The 21,950-nt window shown below is 36.6% G+C and overlaps 1 protein-coding gene across 14 annotated transcripts in view; it reads left to right on the plus strand.

Annotated features, from left to right (window-relative positions):
- The window catches only part of UBR2 (ubiquitin protein ligase E3 component n-recognin 2), a 107,661-nt gene that overhangs the window by 25,998 nt on the left and 59,713 nt on the right, over positions 1-21,950 (plus strand). For 11 of the 14 annotated variants that reach the window (XR_004957609.1, XM_036248296.1, XM_036248299.1 and 8 more), the window contains 8 exons: positions 721-859; positions 1,430-1,492; positions 8,647-8,767; positions 10,800-10,907; positions 11,283-11,371; positions 12,498-12,596; positions 21,439-21,602; positions 21,692-21,791. Coding sequence is in view for 13 of the 14 variants with exons in the window: in XM_036248296.1 (XP_036104189.1) it covers positions 721-859; positions 1,430-1,492; positions 8,647-8,767; positions 10,800-10,907; positions 11,283-11,371; positions 12,498-12,596; positions 21,439-21,602; positions 21,692-21,791 (883 nt within the window). In the remaining variant the exon portion in view is untranslated. Of the gene's footprint in view, positions 1-720; positions 860-1,429; positions 1,493-8,646; positions 8,768-10,799; positions 10,908-11,282; positions 11,372-12,328; positions 12,428-12,497; positions 12,597-21,114; positions 21,255-21,438; positions 21,603-21,691; positions 21,792-21,950 lie in introns of those variants that run through there. The other 3 variants (XM_036248297.1, XM_036248300.1, XM_036248308.1) reach the window with 3 other exon arrangements.

Below are 21,950 nucleotides of genomic sequence, written 5' to 3' on the forward strand. Positions count from 1 at the left end.
TCACAATTCATTTTTTACATTGTAAGGCAAACTGACCTATCTCTTACTCAAATCCTTGATTGCCTTTAGGATGGCATGATCAACATTCATTATAAGGTCTTTTAGATTTTGGCGTCTTTCCAAACTGATCTCCTCCTTCCTCCCTGTGCTGCAGCTTCTGATATTTACCTTTGCCACATCCGAGCCTTTGCTTTCACCTTCCTGTAGCCCAGGGTTTCTCTAGCATGGCACTGCTGGCATTTGGGGCCAGATTCTTTATTATGGGGAATGTCCAGTGGATTGTAGAATAACTAGCAGCATCTCTGACCCTTACCCACTAGATCCTAGTGGCACTGCATCCCAGTCATGGCAATCAAAATTGTCTCCAGACATTCTCAAATTATCAACTCTGAGGGGTAAAGGAGAATTGCTCCCTTTTAAGAACCACTGATAGCCAGTTCTGACTTTGGGTCTCAGATTACTTCTCTGGCAGTTCCTCTCTGAATTCCTAGACCTGTTTTACCCTGCTCTAGCATCCCACCTTTGATAAAAACCAGTTCACATAGAATTATATGTTCACTTCTCACCAGATGGTAGTGTCAGAGCATGGGGAACCACAGATGGCTATGTTATAGTTGGTACCTAGCACATTCCCTAGGATAAAATATGCTCTTAATAAATCAGCCTAGAGCAAGAGATATGCAAATAGATAATATCTATATTTACTATTTTATCCCACAGAGAGAAGAGTGACACCTACTATTGCATGCTGTTTAATGATGAGGTTCATACCTATGAACAAGTTATTTATACTCTTCAGAAAGCTGTTAACTGTACACAAAAAGAAGCCATTGGCTTTGCAACTACAGTAGATCGAGATGTAAGTAATTTTGTTATATTGATGTCACATAATAAATTGAACTTTTACTATAGATAAGTTATCCTAGAATATATGTCTAGGCTATTTTTTCAATTTCATTTGAATATTGGCCCAAATTGGGTATAACTATACTATTGTCAGATGGAAGGATTAGGAGAAAATGTAGATACAGTTGCCTTCATTCTACCCAGTGATTAAAATATTCAGTTATGAAAACAGAAATTATAGAAGTCCAAGTACTTTTTTATATCGCCAGAAACAATTGCAATATATGTCTCCATGATCCTAAATAAACCCTTGTTTTTTTTTTAAAGTTGGTTAAAAAGAAAGAAAGAAATTATAGCAGCCTAAAAGAATAAATGTTGTCTTAGTCAAGAAAATATGTTTATTAATGGCTTGAAAATGTTGGGATAGCTTTGAAGGAAAATATTTTCATCAATGAATTGAATGTTGTAAATATTAAAAATTGACCAGAATTGTAGGCTCAGATATGTTTGTTTACTGGTTCAGAAGTTATTAATACTGAATATAATATTTTTACAAGTTAATTTTAAATGTCTTTGTTTATAGGGACGTAGGTCTGTTCGATATGGAGACTTCCCATATTGTGAGCAAGCAAAATCAGTAATTGTGGTAAGTAATTTTAAAACATGTCTACACTATTATCTTTATTATTAGTTTAGAACTAGTTTCATATTTTGCTATTTATGAAAACATTTTTCTGCCTTCATGAAAAGCCAACATCAGCCAAATACCATGTTTGAAGATATGTTTCTTGAGCATTGCATTATTGCGTTATCTAATTTTTTTAAGCTGTATAAGATTAATATAGAAAATGAATGTTTAGGTGACATATATATTTTCTGCCTTCTCATTTCTTTAGCAGAGACATCTCTAGAAAGTTTTTGCTTTTTGTCTTGTTTTGTTTTTGATATAGTTTCATGTTACTTTTAAAGAATTAACTGACCTTTAGCACCAAGATTAGAAATCACTGGAAGTTGTTTCTTGGTACCCTGTAGCAAGGTATGCTGCGTATCTTACCACTTATGACACGTATCATTTCTCTAAAAGAAAACCTCCCCACATTTAAATTTATTTTTAGAAGTTAGCATTTATTTTATTTTTTTTAATTTATTGATTTCTTTTAGAGAGAGAAGAGAGGAGAGAGAGAGAGAAACATCGATGAGAGAGAACATCGATTGGTTGCCTTCTGCATGCCCCCCACCAGGAATTTGACCCACAACGTGATCATGTGCCCTTACTGGGATTCAAACTGCTGACCTCTTGGTGTATGGGTTGGCGCTCAACCACTGAATCACACCCGCTGGACAGCATTTATTATTATTATTTTTTATTCCTCACCTGAGTATATTTTCCTATTGATCATCAGATAGAGTGGGAGGGAGGGGGAGAGAGAGAGAGACAGAGAGAGCCACATTGACTGGTTGCCTCCCACACAACCAGACCAGGGCCAGGGACAAACCACAACTGAGGTATGTGTCCTTGACCGGAATCGAACCCAGGACTCATTGGTCCACAGGCCAATGCTCTTACCGCTAAGCCAGACTGGCCAGGGCAGCATTTATTCTATTCTTTATAACTGCATTTTATGTAAAGGTCCTTTTATTTTATTTTATTTTTTTAATCCTCACCCGAGGACATTTTTTCGTTTTTTGTTCAGATAGAGTGGGAGGGAGAGAGAGCGAGAGAAACATTGATGTGAAAGGTACACATCGAGTGGCTGCCACCTGCATGACCCAACCAGGGCAGTGGACAAACTGCAGTCGAGGTACATGCCCTTAGTGGGAACCGAACCCTGGTCTCCCTGGACCGCAGGCCAACGCTCTAATCACTGAGCCAAACCATCCAGGGCTATACATTATTTTTTCGTACCTATTTTAAATAAATAAAATAGTATAGAGGCCCCTGTATTATCCATTAATCCCATTCCCCTTCCTTTTTCCTGGAGATAACTATTTTCATTTTCTCATGCTCATGCATACCTTTATATTTCATTTATATATATCTATCAACATGACATGTATTGATTTGGAGGCCTTTAAACATTATATAACAAGATTTGTACAGAATGTATTATACTGCAACTTGCGTTTTCATTTCAGCGTGGTTTCTAGATTTATCTCTGTTGATACATATGCCTTTCAAGTATTCCATTGATGACTATACCATAATTTTCCATCTTCCTGTTGATGAACAGTTAGGATATTTCCAACGTTTTGCCTAACAGTCCTACCGTGGACATTATTTTGTCCCTTTGTTGCAAAGATGCAAACGTTTCTCTAGGTTTTATACCAAAAATGGAATTTCTGAGTTGTTAGAGTATGAGTATTTTCAGCTTTATTACATTTTGCCAAGTTAGCCTGCAAATGGTAATATCATACATTTCCCACCATCAGTATATATGAGGTCCCATTTTTGCACAGCTTTGTCAAAACTATAGTTAAATTTTTTAATTTTTGCCAATGTGATATGTACAAATGGCATCCTGGAAGTTAAATATGCATTGCCTTCATTACAAAGCATCTTATTTCACATTTATTCTATTGATCATTTAAGTTTTCTGTGAGTTTCCTATTTGTACCCTTTACCCATGTTTTTCTGTTGGGTTATTTGTCTTTTTCCTTTTTAATCCTCACCTGAGCATATTTTTTTATTTATATTTTTTTATAGAGTGGGAGGGAGAGAGAGGGAGAGAAAGAAACATCGTTGTGAGAGGGACACATTGACTGGTTGCCTCCCACATGACACTGACCAAAGCCGGGAACGAACCACAACCGAGGTATATGCCCTTGGCTGAAATCAAACCCTTGTCTCATTGGTCCACGGGTTGTCCATCTACCGCTGAACCAAACTGACCAGGGCTATTTGTCTTCTTTTTAAACTTATTTGTAGGGTAATCTGAATTTTGATCTTCTATTGAAAATACCTTTTCCCAGTGAATGACTTAGTTTAGGTTTGTTTCTAGAGCCCCTCATTGAGCAAAAGATTTATATTTTAATGTAGCAGAATATACCTCTTTATGATTTGTACATTTTTTGTCTTATTTAAGACTTTTTTTTTTTTTTTATATCTGGACATACTCAATTTAATAATGTGTCAGAAACTATACTGTGACTATGTAAAAGAATATTCCTGTTCTTAGGAACTGTTTGCCGAAGTACTTATGGATAAGGAAACGTAATGCATGATTCATATAACTTAACCTCAGTAGTTTGGTTCATTTTTTAAAAAAGCATATGTATCTCTCTGTGTGTGGAGAAAGATAATGTGCAAATAATAACAGGAATTGGAATAAAATGTTGGCAATATATGAATCTGGATAAAGAAAAGGGTATTTTGCCCTGGCCAGTTTGGCTCAGCGGTTAGAGCGTCGGCCTGTGGTCCGGAGAGACCCGGGTTCGGTTCCCGCTAAGGGCACGTACTTCGGTTCAGTTTGTCCCCGGCTCTGGTTGGTCGTGCGGGTGGCAGCCACTCGATGTGTCCCTTTCACGTCGATGTTTCTCTCTCTCTCTCTTCCTCTCTCTCCCTCCCACTCTATCTGTACAAAAGATGGAAAAATGTCCTCGGGTGAGGATTAAAAAAAAAAAAAAAAGGGTATTTTTGTCCCTTTTCATTGTTGCTTTATTTTATTTTATTTTATTTTATTTTTTTATTTTATTTTACTTTTTTATCCTCACCCGAGGACATTTTTCCATTTTTTGTTCAGATAGAGTGAAAGGGAGATAGAGGAAGAGAGAGAGAGAGAAACATCGATGTGAAAGGGACACATCGAGTGGTTGCCACCCACACAACCCATCCAGGGCCGGGGACAAACTGCAACCAAGGTATGTGCCCTTAGGGAGAACCGAGCCCAGGTCTCTCCAGACCGAAGGCCAATGCTCTAACCACTGAGCCAAACTGGCCAGGGCCATTGTTGCTTTATAACTTATATGTTCAGTGATGTTTAAATGTTTCCCTTTTTTCAGTTCTCACGCAAGAATATGTTTATTGATTTTAGAGAGAGGCGAAGGGAAAGAGGGAGGAGGGAGGTGGAGAGACAGACAACCATCTTTTGTTTGCGTCACGTATGCCCCAACTGGGGATCGAACTCACAGCCTAGGTATGTGCCCTGATTAGGAATCCAACCTGCCACCTTTTGGTGTACAGAATAACGCTCCAACCCACGGAGCCACACTAGCCAGGGCTAAATTTTTTCTTTTTGTAAAAATTAGTGTTTGTCATTACCAGATTTCAGGTTATACTACAAAGCCACTGTAATCAAAACAGCCTGGTACTGACCCAAGAACATGCATATAGACCAGTGGAACAGAACAGAGAACCCAGAAATGGACCCAAAGCAATATTCTCAATTAATATTTGACAAAGGTGGCAAGAGCATACAGTGGAGTAAAGACAGCCTTTTTAATAAATGGTTTTGGGAAAATTGGACAGCTACATGCAAAAAACTGAAACTAGACCATCAACTTACACCATACACGAGAATAAACTTAAAATGGATAAAAGACTTAAATGTGACTCATGAATCCATAAAAATCCTAGAAGAAATTGTAGGCAACAAAATTTCAGACATCATACGCAGCAGAATTTTTACTGATACATCACCTAAGGCAACAGAAACAAAGGAGAAAATGAACACATGGGACTACCTCAAACTCAAAAGCTTCTGCACAGCAAAAGATACAATCATCAAAATGGAAGGCAACCCACTGTATGGGAGAGCATAATTGCCAATGATATATCAGATAAGGGGTTAATTTCCAATATATATTGAGTGCTCATACAACTCAACAAAAGGAAGACAAAAACCCAATTAAAAAATGGGCAGAGGAACTAAATAGACACCTTTCCAAACAGGACATACAAATGGCTAAGAGACATATGAAGAAATGCTCAACATCACTCATCATCAGAGAGATGCAAATTAAAACACTGTGGTATCACCTCACCCCTGTCAGAATGGCCGCCATCAACAAATCATCAAACAACAAGTGTTGGCGAGGGTGTGGAGAAAAGGGGACTCTAGTACACTGCTGGTGGGAATGCAGACGGGTGCAGCCACTATGGAAAACACTATAGTGTTACCTCAAAAAATTAAAAATTGAACTTCCATTTGACCCATTGATCCCACTTCTAGGAATATACCCTAAGAAGCCTGAAACACTAATTAGAAAGAACATATGTACCCCCATGTTTTTAGCAGCACTATTTACAATAGCTAAGATCTGGAAACAGCCCAAGTGTCCATCAGCAGACGGATGGATCAAAAAGCTGTGGTACATATACACAATGGAGTACTATGCAGCTGTAAGAAAGAAAGATCTCTTATCCTTTGAGACGACATGGAGGGATCTGGAAAGTATTATCCGAAACAAGCCAAACAGAGAAAGACAAGTATCATATGATCTCACTTATTTGTGGAATATAATGAACATAACAGTCTGAGGAATGGGGTATTCCCAGAGACATTGAAGTGAGTACAGACTGACAATCCCCAGAAGAGGAGGTGGTGGGGGAGAGATAAACCACAGAACTTTTATGCATGTGTGCATGAACAACAGACATGGACAACAAAGCTGGGGAAGGGGGTGGGGGGGGCAAATCAGCGGGGGGAAAAGGAGAAACATCTGCAACAAAAATTAATTAATTAATTAAATTAAAAAAAAATAGTGCTTGTAATCTCTGGTGGTATTTGCATAGATATATTCATAATATAGAATAGACAGTTTAGAAATAGATACTAGTATGAGGAAAATCTATAAAACCATAGTACATTTTAAGGGAGGAGGAGAGCTTCTTAACCAAGACTAGAACCCAAGGAGTTAGAAAAGAAACATTTTATTGACTACATAAAATAATTGCATAACAAAATATTCCATAAACAAAGTCAATAGACAAATAGTAGGTTCAGAAGAATTCTAACTCATAGGGTAGACATTTAATGTTTATGATAAACTGAGCAGTTACACAGAGTATCAAGTAGGGAACAAATAACAAAATAGAAAAATGGTCATAAGATGCAAAAAAGTAATCACAACAGAGAAAATGTAGGTGGTTGATATATATTAAATGTGACTCAAACTCAATAGTAGCCAGAGAAATGATGGAGATTTCATACCCATCAGAATGGAGAAATTAGAGTGATAAAATAGCTTGCTGGCAGAGATGCAGAGAAGAGGAATACTTGTATAAAAATAAATTGCTACATCATTTTTTAAAACAATGTAGTAGAATCTGTTGAAGTTTTACGTCTATTAATTTATTCCATAGAAATATAAGCACCAATAAGTGTGTGTACAAAGATGTTTAGTACTGCTTTTTTTGTAGTCACAGAAGACTAAAAACACAGAGAATGTGAATGCCCTTCTCTAGAGGATGTTTGAATAAATCCACACAGAATATTATGAGTCATTAACCAAAAATATTGGTTAACACAAAGATGCACAAGAGTATGTATAGTATCCCATTTTTGTAAATTAAAAAAAAAATTTTCGCCCTGGCCAGTTTGGCTCAGCAGTTAGAGCGTCGGCCTGCGGTCCGGAGAGACCCCGGTTCGGTTCCCGCTAAGGGCACGTACTTCGGTTGCAGTTTGTCCCCGGCCCTGGTTGGTCGTGCGGGTGGCAGCCACTCGATGTGTCCCTTCACATCGATGTTTCTCTCTCTCTCCTTCCTCTCTCTCCCTCCCACTCTATCTGTACAAAAAATGGAAAAATATCCTCGGGTGAGGATAAAAAACAACAACAACAACAAAAAAAAATTTACAAATCTTGAACGTCCTAAAGCCCCATCTAAACTCAGACTCAAAGTATAAATAAATATCAGTAAATATAGAACCTTTAAAAAAAAAAAAATTTTCGCCCTGGCCGGTTTGGCTCAGCGGTTGGAGCGTCGACCTGCGGTCCTGAGGGACCCGGGTTCGGTTCCCGCTAAGGGCACGTACCTCGGTTGCAGTTTGTCCCCGGCCCTGGTCGGTTGTGCGGGTGGCGGCCACTCGATGTGTTCCTTTCACATCGATGTTTCTCTCTCTCTGTTACTCTCTCTCCCTCCCACTCTGCCTGAACAAAAAGATGGGAAAATGTCCTCGGATGAGGATAAAAAAAAAAAAAAAAAATTTTAATGTGTACATATATATAATGTGTATAGATGGAGAAACTTTGCAAAGATGTACTGTGTTAATGTGGGCTGTGGAGATGGGATTGAATGGGAGGATAGAAATGATTTTAACAAAAATGAAGGGGGGCGGACATATTAAATAAAAAGTTTTGATAGGTTAAATAGACATTTCTACAAAGAAGATATACACATTGCTAATACGAAAATGAAAACAGCCCTGGCTGGTTTGGTTCAGCGATTAGAGCGTCGGCCCATGGACCAGAAAGGCCTGGGTTCAGTTCCTGCTAAGGGCATGTACCTCTGTTGCAGTTTGTTCCCAGCCCTAGATGGGGTTGTGTGGGTGGCAACCACTCCATGTGTCTCTCTCACATCAAAGTTTCTCTCTCTCTCTCGCTCCCTCTCTCCCTCTCGCTCTATCTGAAGATAAATGCATAAATGTCCCAGGCGAGGATAAAAGAAGAACATGAAAACATGCTCAACATTACTAATCATTAGGGAAATGCAAATAAAAACCACAATGAGATACCACTTCATACTCATTAGGAATGTTATTATAAACAAAACAAAATAACAATTTGTGGTTATATAAAATAAAAACTTTTTGTATAAAATAGCATTTTTAAGTTTGTTTTTTCATTCTGCCATTTCTTTTTAAGAGAAATACCAGTAGACAGACAAAGCCACTTAAAGTTCAAGTTATGCATTCATCTATTGTCGCGCATCAGAATTTTGGTTTGAAACTTTTGTCTTGGCTGGGAAGCATTATTGGATATTCAGGTAGGTTCTTAAAAGCTTGTACTACCTGACTTAAAAATGAGCTCATGTGCCCTTGCAAAAGTGTTTTGGAAAAAATATTGAGTGGAGTGATTTTTTTGGGGGGTGGGGGGACATTAATTTCACATTTTAAATACCATCTCAGAATATCATTATGCACAGAAAACCTTTGTTTCCCAGATTTTGATCCACAGGATTTTATATGCATACAAAGGATTTTGTGTTCAAATAAATGCAGGATACACTGTGTTTTAACAATTGCCTAATGCAATCTACATCTCACAACTTGGTAAAGAACCTTTTTTTTAATGGAGCACCTGTGGAACTCTTTTACTTAGCAAGCTGGAAAATGCTACTGTAAATAAAACCTAAATGGTTAGCAGTTTAAAGGATAAAACGCTAATGTTACTATCTTTGTTTTGACTCCTATAACTTTTTGTTACCAGTAATTTGCAACTCTGAAAATGTGCAAATTTGAAGTTGCTTATTTAGTTTTTCCACAGTATACAAATTAGATTATCTTTTTAATGTAATGGTAACAGAATTAGAACCCTTGTGTCCCGTGTCAAAAAATACAAGTTTGGTGTATGACACTAAATAGTAAAACAGTAATAGATCGAAGCTATCAGTCGTACTTTTTTCACGCAAGAGAGGTGGTGTGGTTAAGTGACATTCTAATGTTTACTATAAAGAAAATTTCTGAAATGTGTATTGAAATGCTGTTTGAAAGAAGATTGCCACACTGTAAACTGACAGGTAAAAACAAGGTATGGATATTTAAGAGAACATATTTGCTTGCTTATAAATATCTTTCCAATGATTTTTCTTATCCTCATTTTTAAAAAATCCTCACCCAAGGATATGTTTATTGATTTTAAAGAGAAAGAGAGAGGGGAACATTGATGTAAGAAGGAAAAACATTGATCAGTTGCCTCCTGTACATGCCCTGATTGATTATCAAACCTGAAACCTTTTGGTGCATGGGACAGTGTTCCAACCACCTGAGCCCAACCAGGACTCTTATCCTCATTTTTTTTCAATTTTGATGTTTTCCATTGGATACATATATGCCAAGCATGTGCTGTGGTAAAAATTACTGTATTTTTTTCTGACTACTTTGTATGCTTGTAGAATTCTGAAAACTGATATTAATTATAAAGTATGAAACAAAAAGGTATTAGTTTTTTGGTTATGTTAATACTTATATCAGTATTTGAGCAACTATTTTTTTTAAGTTTACTATTTAGAGGATGTAGGAATTTGTTTTCCAGGCCCTCTTACGTAGTAGGTACATAGTGAATTTTTGTTTAATGATGAACATTTTGCATGGCATTAATAAAAAAGACTAGTATATATTATAGCACTTAAGTCAGACCTTTTATTTTATTTATTTATTTTTTATCCTCACCTGAGGACATTTTTTCCATTTTTTGTTCAGATAGAGTGGGAGGGAGAAGCGAGGAAGAGAGAGAGAGAGAGAGAAATGTCGATGTGAAGGGAACACATCGAGTGGCTGCCACCCATATGACCCAGCCAGGACCGGGGACAAACTGCAACCGAGGCATGTGCCCCCAGCGGGAACCGAACTGGGTCTTTGGACCGCAGGTCGAAGCTCTAACTGCTGAGCCAAACTGGCCAGGGCTCAAACCTTCTTTTAAATGATAGCATGGTTTTATATATTCTAATGTAACTTAATTACTCTTGATGTTTGGATAGCTATGTCTGTTTCAGTGAGGATTTTTTATATGCTTTGCTCTTTAAAGTCTTTACAGCATAAGAAGTCATTGCCTTTCTGATAGATATGTATTTTGATGTTCTGAAATAAGAGTTTGTGTGTAATGCAAGATTTGGAATTTTTCTCCTTTTTATGAAAATGTTAATAAAATACTTAATATGTTTACTTTTTCTGAATAAGTTTGACCTTTAATAAAACATGTAAAACTCCATAGATTCATTTGAACATTTCTTCTAAAATTTCATTGTATTTTAATATTGGAAGTTGCTATTTCATGACTACTTTTCTTCCTGTTTTAAGATGGTCTTCGCCGAATTTTATGTCAAGTTGGTTTACAAGAAGGGCCAGATGGTGAAAACTCTTCTCTCGTGGATAGATTGATGCTTAATGATTCCAAATTGTGGAAAGGTAAGTCTCTTAACTACTTTGTATAGGGAAACTTATATAGGAAATTGAAATATTAAAGTTTTCTTTCTTTTTTTCCTTTGGGAAGGTATTTAATAAGTATGGTTTTTAGAATTAGCATATGCAGTCTTATTCTTTGGGGAAAGACAAAAAGATTTTGAGTCTGTGACCCAAATAAAATAACCTTTACATTTGTTAAAAACTTTATATAGAAAAACTGATTTTTTTAAGAAGCAGGTTGTAAATATTTTATAGTAAGGAACACATGTAGAGTTTTGCTCTTGAGATTTAAAATACAGTTAACCATATCAAAACTTTGGGGATTTAATTTTTTGCTTGTTTTATATATCTTTGTTATATCTGTTCTTTTTGTAAAAGGTGCTAGGACTGTGTATCATCAGTTGTTCATGAGCAGTCTACTTATGGACTTGAAGTACAAGAAACTATTTGCTGTTCGATTTGCAAGGGTAAGTAGTTTCTCAGATTTGAAGATTAACAAAATAGTCAGGTTATATACAGAATAACTGTTGCCCATGATTATATCCAGGCTTTGTAAAATTAACAGCTAATAGTACTATGTCAGTGTATTGATTTTAAATTCTAGGAAACTTCATATATGATCTTTTTATATTTTATCAATAGAATAAAATTCAATGAGGCTTTTCAGCTGCCATGATAATACGAATATCCATCCATACAGTGTGTATGGTGTGAAATGATAAATGAAGAATTTAAACCTATTCCATTGTGAATTATGGTATTATTTCTATTAAAATTTATACAAGGAAAAAATGTTCTTAGCTGAAACACTGCATATATATGGATGTGATTTAAGAATCATGAACTCTAGATTGTTGATACTGTTGAATTATGTTCTTCTCCCTTTTAACAACATGTGATTAAGCTACCCGTTTTTTTATTTGTTAGTTTTTTTATTGTTTGTTTTTTACCTTAATTAGGAGTTCTTAATCAAGGAAGTTTGTAAGAATCATTTGGGAAGTTCTTTCAAAATATGTGTGTTTGTGTTCTGTTCTCAAACCTGCTATAGCAGATTCACCAAGGATGGGGCCCAAGCACGTGTACTTTGAAAGAACCATCAAGTGATTCTGATATGCATCCAGAAGTAATACAAATCTGGTTTTGTCAGTGACAGTGCAAAGCACTGTGGGTTAGCCCCACCAGTGTACAATGATATCCCTGGATTTTAGTAGCTGTTTCTCCTATTTCAGCTCATAAACTGTCATTTGTGTTTGAATAGATTGTCTAGTGAATCAGTATTTATACACACTTTATTTGATAGAAGTCATTCCAGTTATCATTCTTATAGTGTTATCTCATTGACTCCTCCAGCACTGACTTTTCTTTATAATCCTTAAACATTTGGTCAATATGGGTTAGAGGTGAATCTCCCCCTTGTTGTTTAGAATTACCAGCAGTTGCAGAGAGATTTTATGGAGGATGATCACGAGCGAGCAGTTTCCGTGACTGCTCTGTCTGTCCAGTTCTTCACCGCACCTACTCTGGTGAGTAGTGCTTGCCTTTTCTTGGTAACTGATAGCTGGCACTCCTTGCCTTTTTTTGCCTTCTTACTAGAACTATGAGCGTTTGCAGAGTGATTTTGTGACAGATGACCACGAGAGAGAGTTTTCAGTCGCAGATCTCTCGGTTCAGATATTCACAGTTCCTTCACTTGTAAGTACTGCAATACTAAGAAAACTTTTTTTGTTTTCCATTACCAAAAGTAAAGCCTTAAAATAATAGAGTACTGTCCTGGTCGGTTTGGCTCAGAGATTAGAGTGTTGGCCCTTGGACTGAAGGGTCTCAGGTTTGATTCCCAGTTAAGAGCACGTACATGGGTTGCAGGTTTGATCCCAGTCCCTGTCAGGGTCATGCCGGAGGCATCCAATCTATGTGTCTCTCTCACGTCAATGTTTCTCTCTCTCTCGCCCCCCCCCCTCCCTCCCTTCCTCCCTTCCACTCAATATAAAAACTAATGGAAAAATATCCTTGAGGGAGGATTAAAGAAAGAAAAAAAAGGAGAAAAATCAACACAACCAAAAGTTGGTACTTTGAAGAGGCCAGGAAAAAAGCATAGATCTCTACTAAGACTAATAAGAGACACAGAAAAAATTTTAGTTTAAACAGTACTGTAGAGCTTATAGATATTGAATAGACAATAAGACAATAATAGGACCAACTTAATAAAATTAGAAATTTGGATGAAATGTGAAGAAATTCCTAAGAAAAAATACAAGTTATTAAACAAGAAACAGAAAATTTTAATTAGTATAAAAATCTTCTCATAAACAAATTTGTAGGCCCAAATGACTATACTGGGAAATTATTCTAAATATTTAAGAAAGAAAGAACATCTGACTTATATAAGTTTTTCCAGAAGACAGAGGACAAGAACATACTTGACAGTTTTAGTGAGTCCTCTATAGTCTTTATACCAAAACCCAGGAGGGAATTAAATTACCATCTGCTCTGGCTGCTGTTGCTTAGTGGTTGGAGCATTGGCCTGCACATCAAAGGGTCTCAGGTTTGATTTCTGGTCAAGGGCACGCATACTTGAGTTGCAGTTTCATCCTTGGCCCTGGTCAGGGTTGTGCAGGAGACAACCAATCAATGTGTCTCTCTCACGTTGATGTTTCTTTCTCTCCTCCTCCCTCTCCCTTCCAACTCTCTCTAAAAATTAATGGAAAAAATATCCTTGGGTGAGGATTAACAACAACAAAAAATAAAATTATCATCTAATTACCACAAATAAATTCACACAAATCAAATCAAGCAATATTTTTGCAAAAGGATTATACATCACAGCCCAGGAGTAGTATAACATTTGAAAAAAATCAACTGGTATAATTCACCTTATTTAATAAACATAAAGGAGGGAAAAAAACATATCAAATGCTTTTCCTGAATTCATAAAAATGAAACACTTATTTGTGATTTAAGACAAACAAAAAATATCTCATGGCAAACTAGGAATGAAAGAGAGCGTCTTTAATCTGATAGACTACCTAAAGCCAAAACAGAAAGTAAGAACCCAAAGCAAACATTATACATAATGGTGAAATATTAAAAACTTTTCCGCTAAACTTAAGAATTAGAAAAAATTTTGCTTTTATTTATCTTATGGTGACTACCATTCTTTTGTTATTTTTTGAGGTAGATATTTAAATCTTTGGCTTTCAGCCTTTCTTTTCTGATGAGTGCCTTTAAGGCTTAAGTTTTCATTTAAACATTTTTTTAAGCTGCATCCCACAATTTTATATCATTTTTAAAATTATCTTCATTGTTGAAAGTATTACAGATATCCCTTTATGTCATATTTTTATTATTCAGTTCCTAAAACCAAGTTCCTTTGTGATTTCTTCTTTAACCCATTTTTTCTTTGTGATTATTCTTAGAAGTATATTGCTAAATTTCAAAATATTTGTACATTTTCTAATTATTTTGTTAGGAATTTCTAGCTTAATTTCACTGTGGTCAGAGAATGTACTCTGATTTTTGTCCTAAGGAATTTGTTGAGACTTGGCTTTATGGCCCAGAATATTGTCAGTTTTGGTAAATATTCACTGTGGCCTTAAAAGTTATGTATATTTTCTCATTATTGGGTACGATATTTATATACATCACTTAGGTCAAGTTTGTTCAGTCTTTGTGTAAGTCTTTTATATACTTACTAATTTTTTATCTACTTGTTCTCTGAGTTATCAAAGCATATTAATAGTCTCCCACAATGATTGTTGATTTTTTTCTCCTTTTACTTCTCTAAGTTTTTGCTTTATATATCTTAAAGCAATGTGGTTGAATGTATAAAATTTAGAATTACACTTCCCAAATCGAGCCTTTTATCATTATGAATTATTTCTTGTTATATATTTAACTTTTCTACTCTTATATTTAAGTTGTATTGCTTGTAAAAAGCACGTATTTGGGTTTTGTTGCTTATGCAATCTGACACTCTTAATATTTTATTTAGTTTTCTACATATTTAATGTAATTACCCATATATTTGGCTTTATGTTTACTACCTTATGATTTTTTTCTGTTTAACCCACCTATCTTGTTTCTTTTTACTATTTTTTTAAATTAAATATTTATTATTTTATTTTTCCTCTTTATTAACTTGTTAGTTGTACATTAACTTAATACTTTTAAGGGTCACTCTAGAGCAGTTTTATTCAGTGTCAGTTATGAGATGATAAACAGTTTATACCAGAACGTGAAACAGCACACCACTACTTTCAGCAAAATCTTGCTATGAAAATTAATGTCAGCTGAATGGAATTGTAAATGGCTGATTTTACCTTCCTGTGCAAACTTCTTGTCACACCTGGCAACAAGCAGTTTTCAGGCTGCTGGTCAGTGGACCATACTTTGAGTAGCACTGCCCTGGAGGTTATGGATGCATCCTTACTGCAGTCAGACACCACGTTTCAGCCTCTCAGGAGTGGAATTCTAGACTCTGCATTCAGCCTTTGTCGGTGTTGGTGGAGATTGAGCCACAGTTTGTTTCTGTGGTGGTTGGCTAGAGTGCAGGGGTTATTGTTTGCAAGTTTTCTGTTAGGTTATTCCTTTCCTGTGGCTAGAGAGAGCAGGCTTTTTTTTTTTTTTTTTTTTTAAGTCTGTGCCCATTGGCATTTGCAGATTGGCAGCTTCTTCAGTCTAGGATATATGAGGTGAAAACAAAGAACTCTACCTTGTTGATCCTTGGATTCCAAGGTCCCTGGCCAGTGTAGCTTCACTCCACCTTTCAGAGTCTTCTGGTGTTCCTTTTGCATAATGTTCAGAGTTTTTAGTTGTTCTGAGTGGGAAGACTAGAGCAAAGTACATCTACTCCATCTTCTCTGAACCCTGAAGCAGAAGTTGGTGTTTTTAAAAATACATTCCAGTTTTCTGGTGAAATTCTCTATATTTTCCTCATTTCCTGAATATGTAAATCATAGACAGCTATTTTAAAGTCATTGTCTGATAATTCCATTGTATGATCATCTACAGTTCTGTCCCTATTATTTGATTTTTCTTTTTAGTATTTACCCCTTTTCATTTTCAGTCATTTGGAATGCCTAATACTTTTTACTGACATTTGTCTTAGATCACAGCAGTTTTACTGTGATTTACCTAGATGCGGTGTTCTTTATATTTATAGATGTTTTGGAAATTTTTGCGCCATTCTCTCTTCAAATATGGTTTCTGCTCCATTCTCTCTTTCTAATTGCCATTAAAAAAATTTTTTTTTATTGATTTTTAGGGAGAGGGTGAGAGAGAGAAACATCGATCAGGGGCCTCCTGTACACCCCCTACTGGGAATTGAACTGGCGACCTTGTAGTACATGGGACGGCGCTCAACTGACTGAGCCACGGCAGCCAGGGCTCTCATTGCCTTTTGCTCAAACATTGTTTATTTTAAAAACCATACATACTACATGATATCTTTCTCTCAAGAAGGTTCCCCTTAATGTTGTTAGATAGGGTGGAGCCAATAACCTTAGTTCAGTAAGGAATTGACATGACTCAAGGTTGTTTTGCCAATACTCTGTCTTTCTTCTTCTTTTTTTTTTTTTTTTAATCATCCTCACCTGAGGACATTTTTTCATTTTTTGTTCAGGTAGAGTGGGAGGGAGAGAGAGGAACAGAGAGAGAGAGAAACATCGACGTGAAAGGGACACATCGAGCGGCTGCCACCCGCACAACCAACCAGGGCCGGGGACAAACTGCAACCAAGGTATGCGCCCTTAGCGGGAACTGAACCTGGGTCTCTCCGGACCGCAGGCCGATGCTCTAACCGCTGAGCCAAACCGGCCCGGGCTCTGTCTTACTTCTAATTCACCCTCGCCCCTGGGACATAATCCTTTCAGGATCCCCAACTTAGAGCCTGGAGTGTTCACTAGGGTCCTGAACTCTAATCCTGTTTACTCAGCTTAGTTAGACTGCCACATCTGGAAATGCAGACTGGTGCAGCCACTGTGGAAAACAGTATGGAGTTTCCTCAAAAAATTAAATGGAACTGCCTTTTGACCCAGCAATCCCACTTCTGGGAATATATCCCAAGAATCCTGAAACACCAATCAGAAAGAATATATGCATCCCTATGTTTATAGCAGCACTATTTATAACAGCCAAGATCTGGAAACAGCCCATGTGCCCCTCAGCAGATGAGCAGATAAAAAAGCTGTGGTACATTTATACAATGGAATAAATACTATGCAGCTATATAAAAGAAGAAACTCTTAGCCTTTGTGAAAGCATGGATGGACCTGGAGAGTATTAATTATGCTAAGTGAAATAAGCCAGCCAGAGAAAGACAAATACCATGTGATCTCCCTTATGTGAACAGAATAAATCAATGAACCGGAAGCATGGCTACATGGAATACACTGGCCAGTGCCTGAGGGGAGGGGGTTGGGGCAGGGTGACTGGATAAAGAAGGTGAAGGGATTAGCTAAAGAACATATATGCATAGCCCATGGACATGGACAATAGTTTGGTGAAGGCCAAGGTAGAGGTATGGTGGTAGGGAGAGGTGGGCAAAGGGTGGGTATAAAGGGGGACACCTGCAATAATGTCAACATTAAAATTCTTTAATAAAAATTTTTTTTTGAAGGCCCTGGTTGGGTAGCTCAGTTGGTTAGAGCATCATCCCAACACGCAAACGTTGTTGGTTTGATCCCTGGTCAGGGCACATACAAGAATCAACTAAAGAAAGCATAAATAAGTGAACCAACAAATCGATGTTTCTCTCTCCCTTCCTCTCTCAAAAATCTTTTTTCAAGACTGCCACATGTTTTCTTTGCTCTACTAGGCTTGCTGCTCTCTTAGACTTCTATCCTGCATAGCTTCAGAATTTTGCACATGTCTTAAGGGAAAAACTGGAAGAAAGCTGGACTTGTTTCTACCTTTTTGTTCGTTCTGAAATCTCAGCAGGTCTTTCTCCCTCTTATTAGCAGCTCTGTCACACTCCTGGGATCTACAGTCCCATCTTGCTCTGCTCTCAGAAGAGTCAAATGCTGAGGGAAAGGTAGTTGCAGAATGTGACCCACCTTCCTCTGCCGTCACTCTTCTCCATGGTTTTATACCCTGGAATCTTTGTTGCCTTAGCAGCTCTCTAAAAATTGACCTTTTTGTCTCGCCCACGTGGCTCAATGGATTGAGCGTCGTCCTGTGGACTAAGGTCCTGGTTGATTCCTGGTCAGGGCACATGGCTGGGTTGCAGGCTCAATCCCCAATGGGAGCGTGCAGGAGGCAGCCTATCAGTATTTCTCTCACACATCGATGTTTCTCTCTCCCCCTTCTCTCTCTAAAAAAGTCAATAAAAATAAAGACAATTTAAAATTTACCTTTTCTGGTTCTTGGTAGAAATGGTGATCAGCTTCATCCCACCCCAGCATGCCTAGAAACAGAAGAATACATGTTTTGTTTCCTGAAAAAAAGCTGTTAGATCACTGGCACTATATATTAGTGAGATGTTTTATAGTAGTGATAGGATCCCATTTATTGGTATCTTTTGAATCAGAATTACCTTACAGTTAACACAGTCTTTGTTTTAATAGTTTGGTTGAGAACTGGTACTAATAATTCAAGTGGTTAGAGTATCTTAATTTATTTTATTAAATGTGCCCTCATTATAGTCACCATTGCCCTTGTATACTCTATCATGTATAGTTGAACTAAAACTGTGTATGCACAGGCCATTATTACTCTGTGAAGTTTTTCAGTCTTTGGGAGGAATTTGGCCCACATTGAATATACTGTTAGATATGTAATGAGCCTTGCAACACAAAGTTGAATATAAGTTACATAAAATGAATAAAAACTATAATTAAGATAAATAATCATAAATTTTTTTAAAGCAAAGTGAAATTATAAGCATAAAAATCAAGTGTTTTTTAGGGTGAGTGATAAGAAGTATTACAACCTATATAATATTAGATATTTAATGTTGAAAATTACCTTGAAAAGTTAGCCACAATCTAGATATGAGGTGATAAAGCCAAGTACTTAAAATTTTTATTTTCTTTTTCGTTGTAACCTTGGAAAATATGTTTGTTTTCTTTAGTTATCTTTTTAGAAGTAGAAATGCCTGAATAACTTCCCTTCTTTAATGGGATAGTATTAAGGGACCACCCTATTGATTTTTATTTGGCACCCAGTAAAGACAGTTAGAATGCAATCTAAAACTATGTAGTGGATGAACCATCTTTTTTAATATTCATCTGAAACTGAAATTGCTAGTAAGTGCCTTGGTTGGTGAGATCTTAGTTCCACCAATATTGTCACTTTTTGTCAAAGTCAACTAATAGGACATACAAGAAACAAAAAAGAAAATCTTTTTACCTAACCTGTGAACACCTCCCCTCCTTCAAACAACCCCAGTCCTCACTGTCTAAGAATATTAATAGCAGTTAATCCTGTTGACTTTTTAAAAAGATTTGTTTGTTGATTTTTAGAAAGAGAGGGAGGGAGAGGGGGCAAAACATCTATGTGCAAGGGAAACATCAATTGAGTGCCTCCTGCACACCCCTTACTGGAGATTGAACCTGAAACCTGGAATGGAACAGGCAATCTTTCAGTGCACGGGATGACACTCATTCAGCTGAGCCAACCAGCCAGGACTGGTCCTACTTTTCTTTTATCCTCACCCGAGAACATTTTTCCATTTTTTTGTTCAGATAGAGTGGGAGGGAGAGAGAGGAAGAGAGAGGGAGAAACATCAACATGAAAGGGTCACATCGAGTGGCTGCCACCCGCACGACCAACCAGGGCTGGGGACAAAACTGCAACCAAAGTACATGCCCTTAGCAGGAACCAAACCCGGGTCTCTCTGGGCTGCAGGCCGACGCTCTAACCGCTGAGCAAAAGCAGCCAGGGCAGGACTGGTCCTACTTTTTGATGCAACTTTCTGTATTACTAATAAACCTGATCTTGACTAAGGTAAAACCTAGTTTAATAGTTAATTAGCACCAATAGCAGCTTGGAACTTAGTTAGGCTATACTAGTGGGAAGAAATCCATCATCTTTTTTATCAGAGTGATATGTGGAACTCAAAGTAATATTAAATTTTTCTAACTTTACTGTGGAACAAATAAGGAAATGCAGATTGTTAAAAAATAATGTTAGCCCGGCTTGTGTGGCTCAGTGGTTGAGCATCAACCCATGTACCAGGAGCTTACTGGTTCAATACCCGGTCAGGGCACATGCCCAGGTTGCAGGCTCTATCCCCAGTGGGGGGCATATAGGAGGCAGCACATTAGTGTCCGTCTCACATCAGTGATTCTGACACTCCTTATCTCCCTTCCTCTCTCTGAAATCGATAAAAACATATTTTAAAAAATAATAATGTTCAACTTCATTTATAATAAGATATGTAAATTAAAACCATCAGAATGGTAGCATCAAAATGTTTGAAATTGCATTGCATTATTGAGGGCGTGAGGAGAAAGCATACATTGTAGATGGGCATAAAATTAGTAAGCTTCTTTGAGGGGACAATTTGGTGATATCAGTCAAAAGTTATAATGTACATACACTTTAACCCAATAATTGCAGTTCTCGGAAATTATTAATATTCTTCTAACTATATAGAGTAGATATTGGTTGCAGCATCTTTTATAATAAATCACTTAAGACTGGGAAAAAACAAATGTTTTACCCGTAAGGGTCTGGCTAAATAGAGTATGATAGAAAAGAATACCTGGTGATAGTTAAAAAGAATGAAGGAATTGGTATAGGACAATCTCTAAAATATATCAAGTGAAAAAACAAAGTGCAAAACAGTGTTTATAATATACTATTCTTTCAGGGGAGAAGATAGATATAATTATACATATCTATACTTTCATCTATTTAATAACACTTAGTCCATGTATTATACATGTATATATGTGTGTATAAATATAAAATGTATGTTTATTATTATACACACATACACCATCTCTGGTAGAATATGCAAAAAAACTGCTAATAGATTGCCTTTGCAAGAAGAACGTCAGGGACTAGGAGACTTATTTTTTACTTGTTGTTTTTTGTATCATTTAAATGTATTTGCTTATTAAAAAATACATAAATATATGTATCTATACTTAGAAACAAAAAATAAATCTCAAATAAGAATGTTAAGAGAAAATACAGTTTTATACTTAGTTCTACAGAATCTGTGATATAAACCTCTGGATCCTAGAGTAATTATACCATACCATTATAGGTGTCTAAATGTCTCAGTTAAGGAAAATTTGCAGTCTGGTTCAGATCCCCACACCCTGAATTGTCTTTGAATAATGAGCCTTGGATCTGTCTCCTAACATTCTGGCATCTTTCTCCGTGATAAAATTGTTGCTTCATACAAGTGGCAATTGGAGTAAGTAATCGTTATTTAGAAATACACAGTAATGCATTATTTATGGTATTGCACTATAGTTGTATTGAAATGCTTTAAACTGAAAGCTCTAACCCATGTTGGTGACTGTTTTTTTTAGCTTCCTAGTAAATAGGTTTTGATTACCATGTACTCTGATACGCTTTGTTCTAGGCTCGGATGCTCATCACAGAAGAAAACCTGCTGACCATTATCATTAAGACGTTTATGGATCATTTGAGACATCGAGATGCCCAGGGTAGATTTCAGTTTGAACGATACACTGCTTTACAAGCCTTCAAATTTAGGAGAGTTCAGAGTCTTATTTTAGACCTCAAGTAAGCTTTTGTTTAATTATCAAAACAGTAGCAATTTGTAAACTGTTAGTGTGTATCCATATATTCATTGCTATTTTTATCTTGTTCAGGTATGTGTTGATTAGCAAACCAACTGAATGGTCAGATGATCTGAGGCAGAAGTTCCTGGAAGGATTTGATGCCTTTTTGGAATTACTCAAGTGTATGCAGGTATGTATAAACTGACACATTTTAAAAGGGAAACACTCATTTTCTTATTTTCTGTCTTTCCTTTTTTTGGTTTTGTTCATTGAACTGAACACCTTTCTCTCTGTACATTTATTTCATTTTGGGCATGTCTCCAAAAGAATGATTTGTATGACTATCATT

The sequence above is a fragment of the Molossus molossus genome, unplaced genomic scaffold (assembly GCF_014108415.1).
Source record: "Molossus molossus isolate mMolMol1 unplaced genomic scaffold, mMolMol1.p scaffold_m16_p_8, whole genome shotgun sequence".
Classification (NCBI taxonomy): Eukaryota; Metazoa; Chordata; class Mammalia; order Chiroptera; family Molossidae; genus Molossus; species Molossus molossus.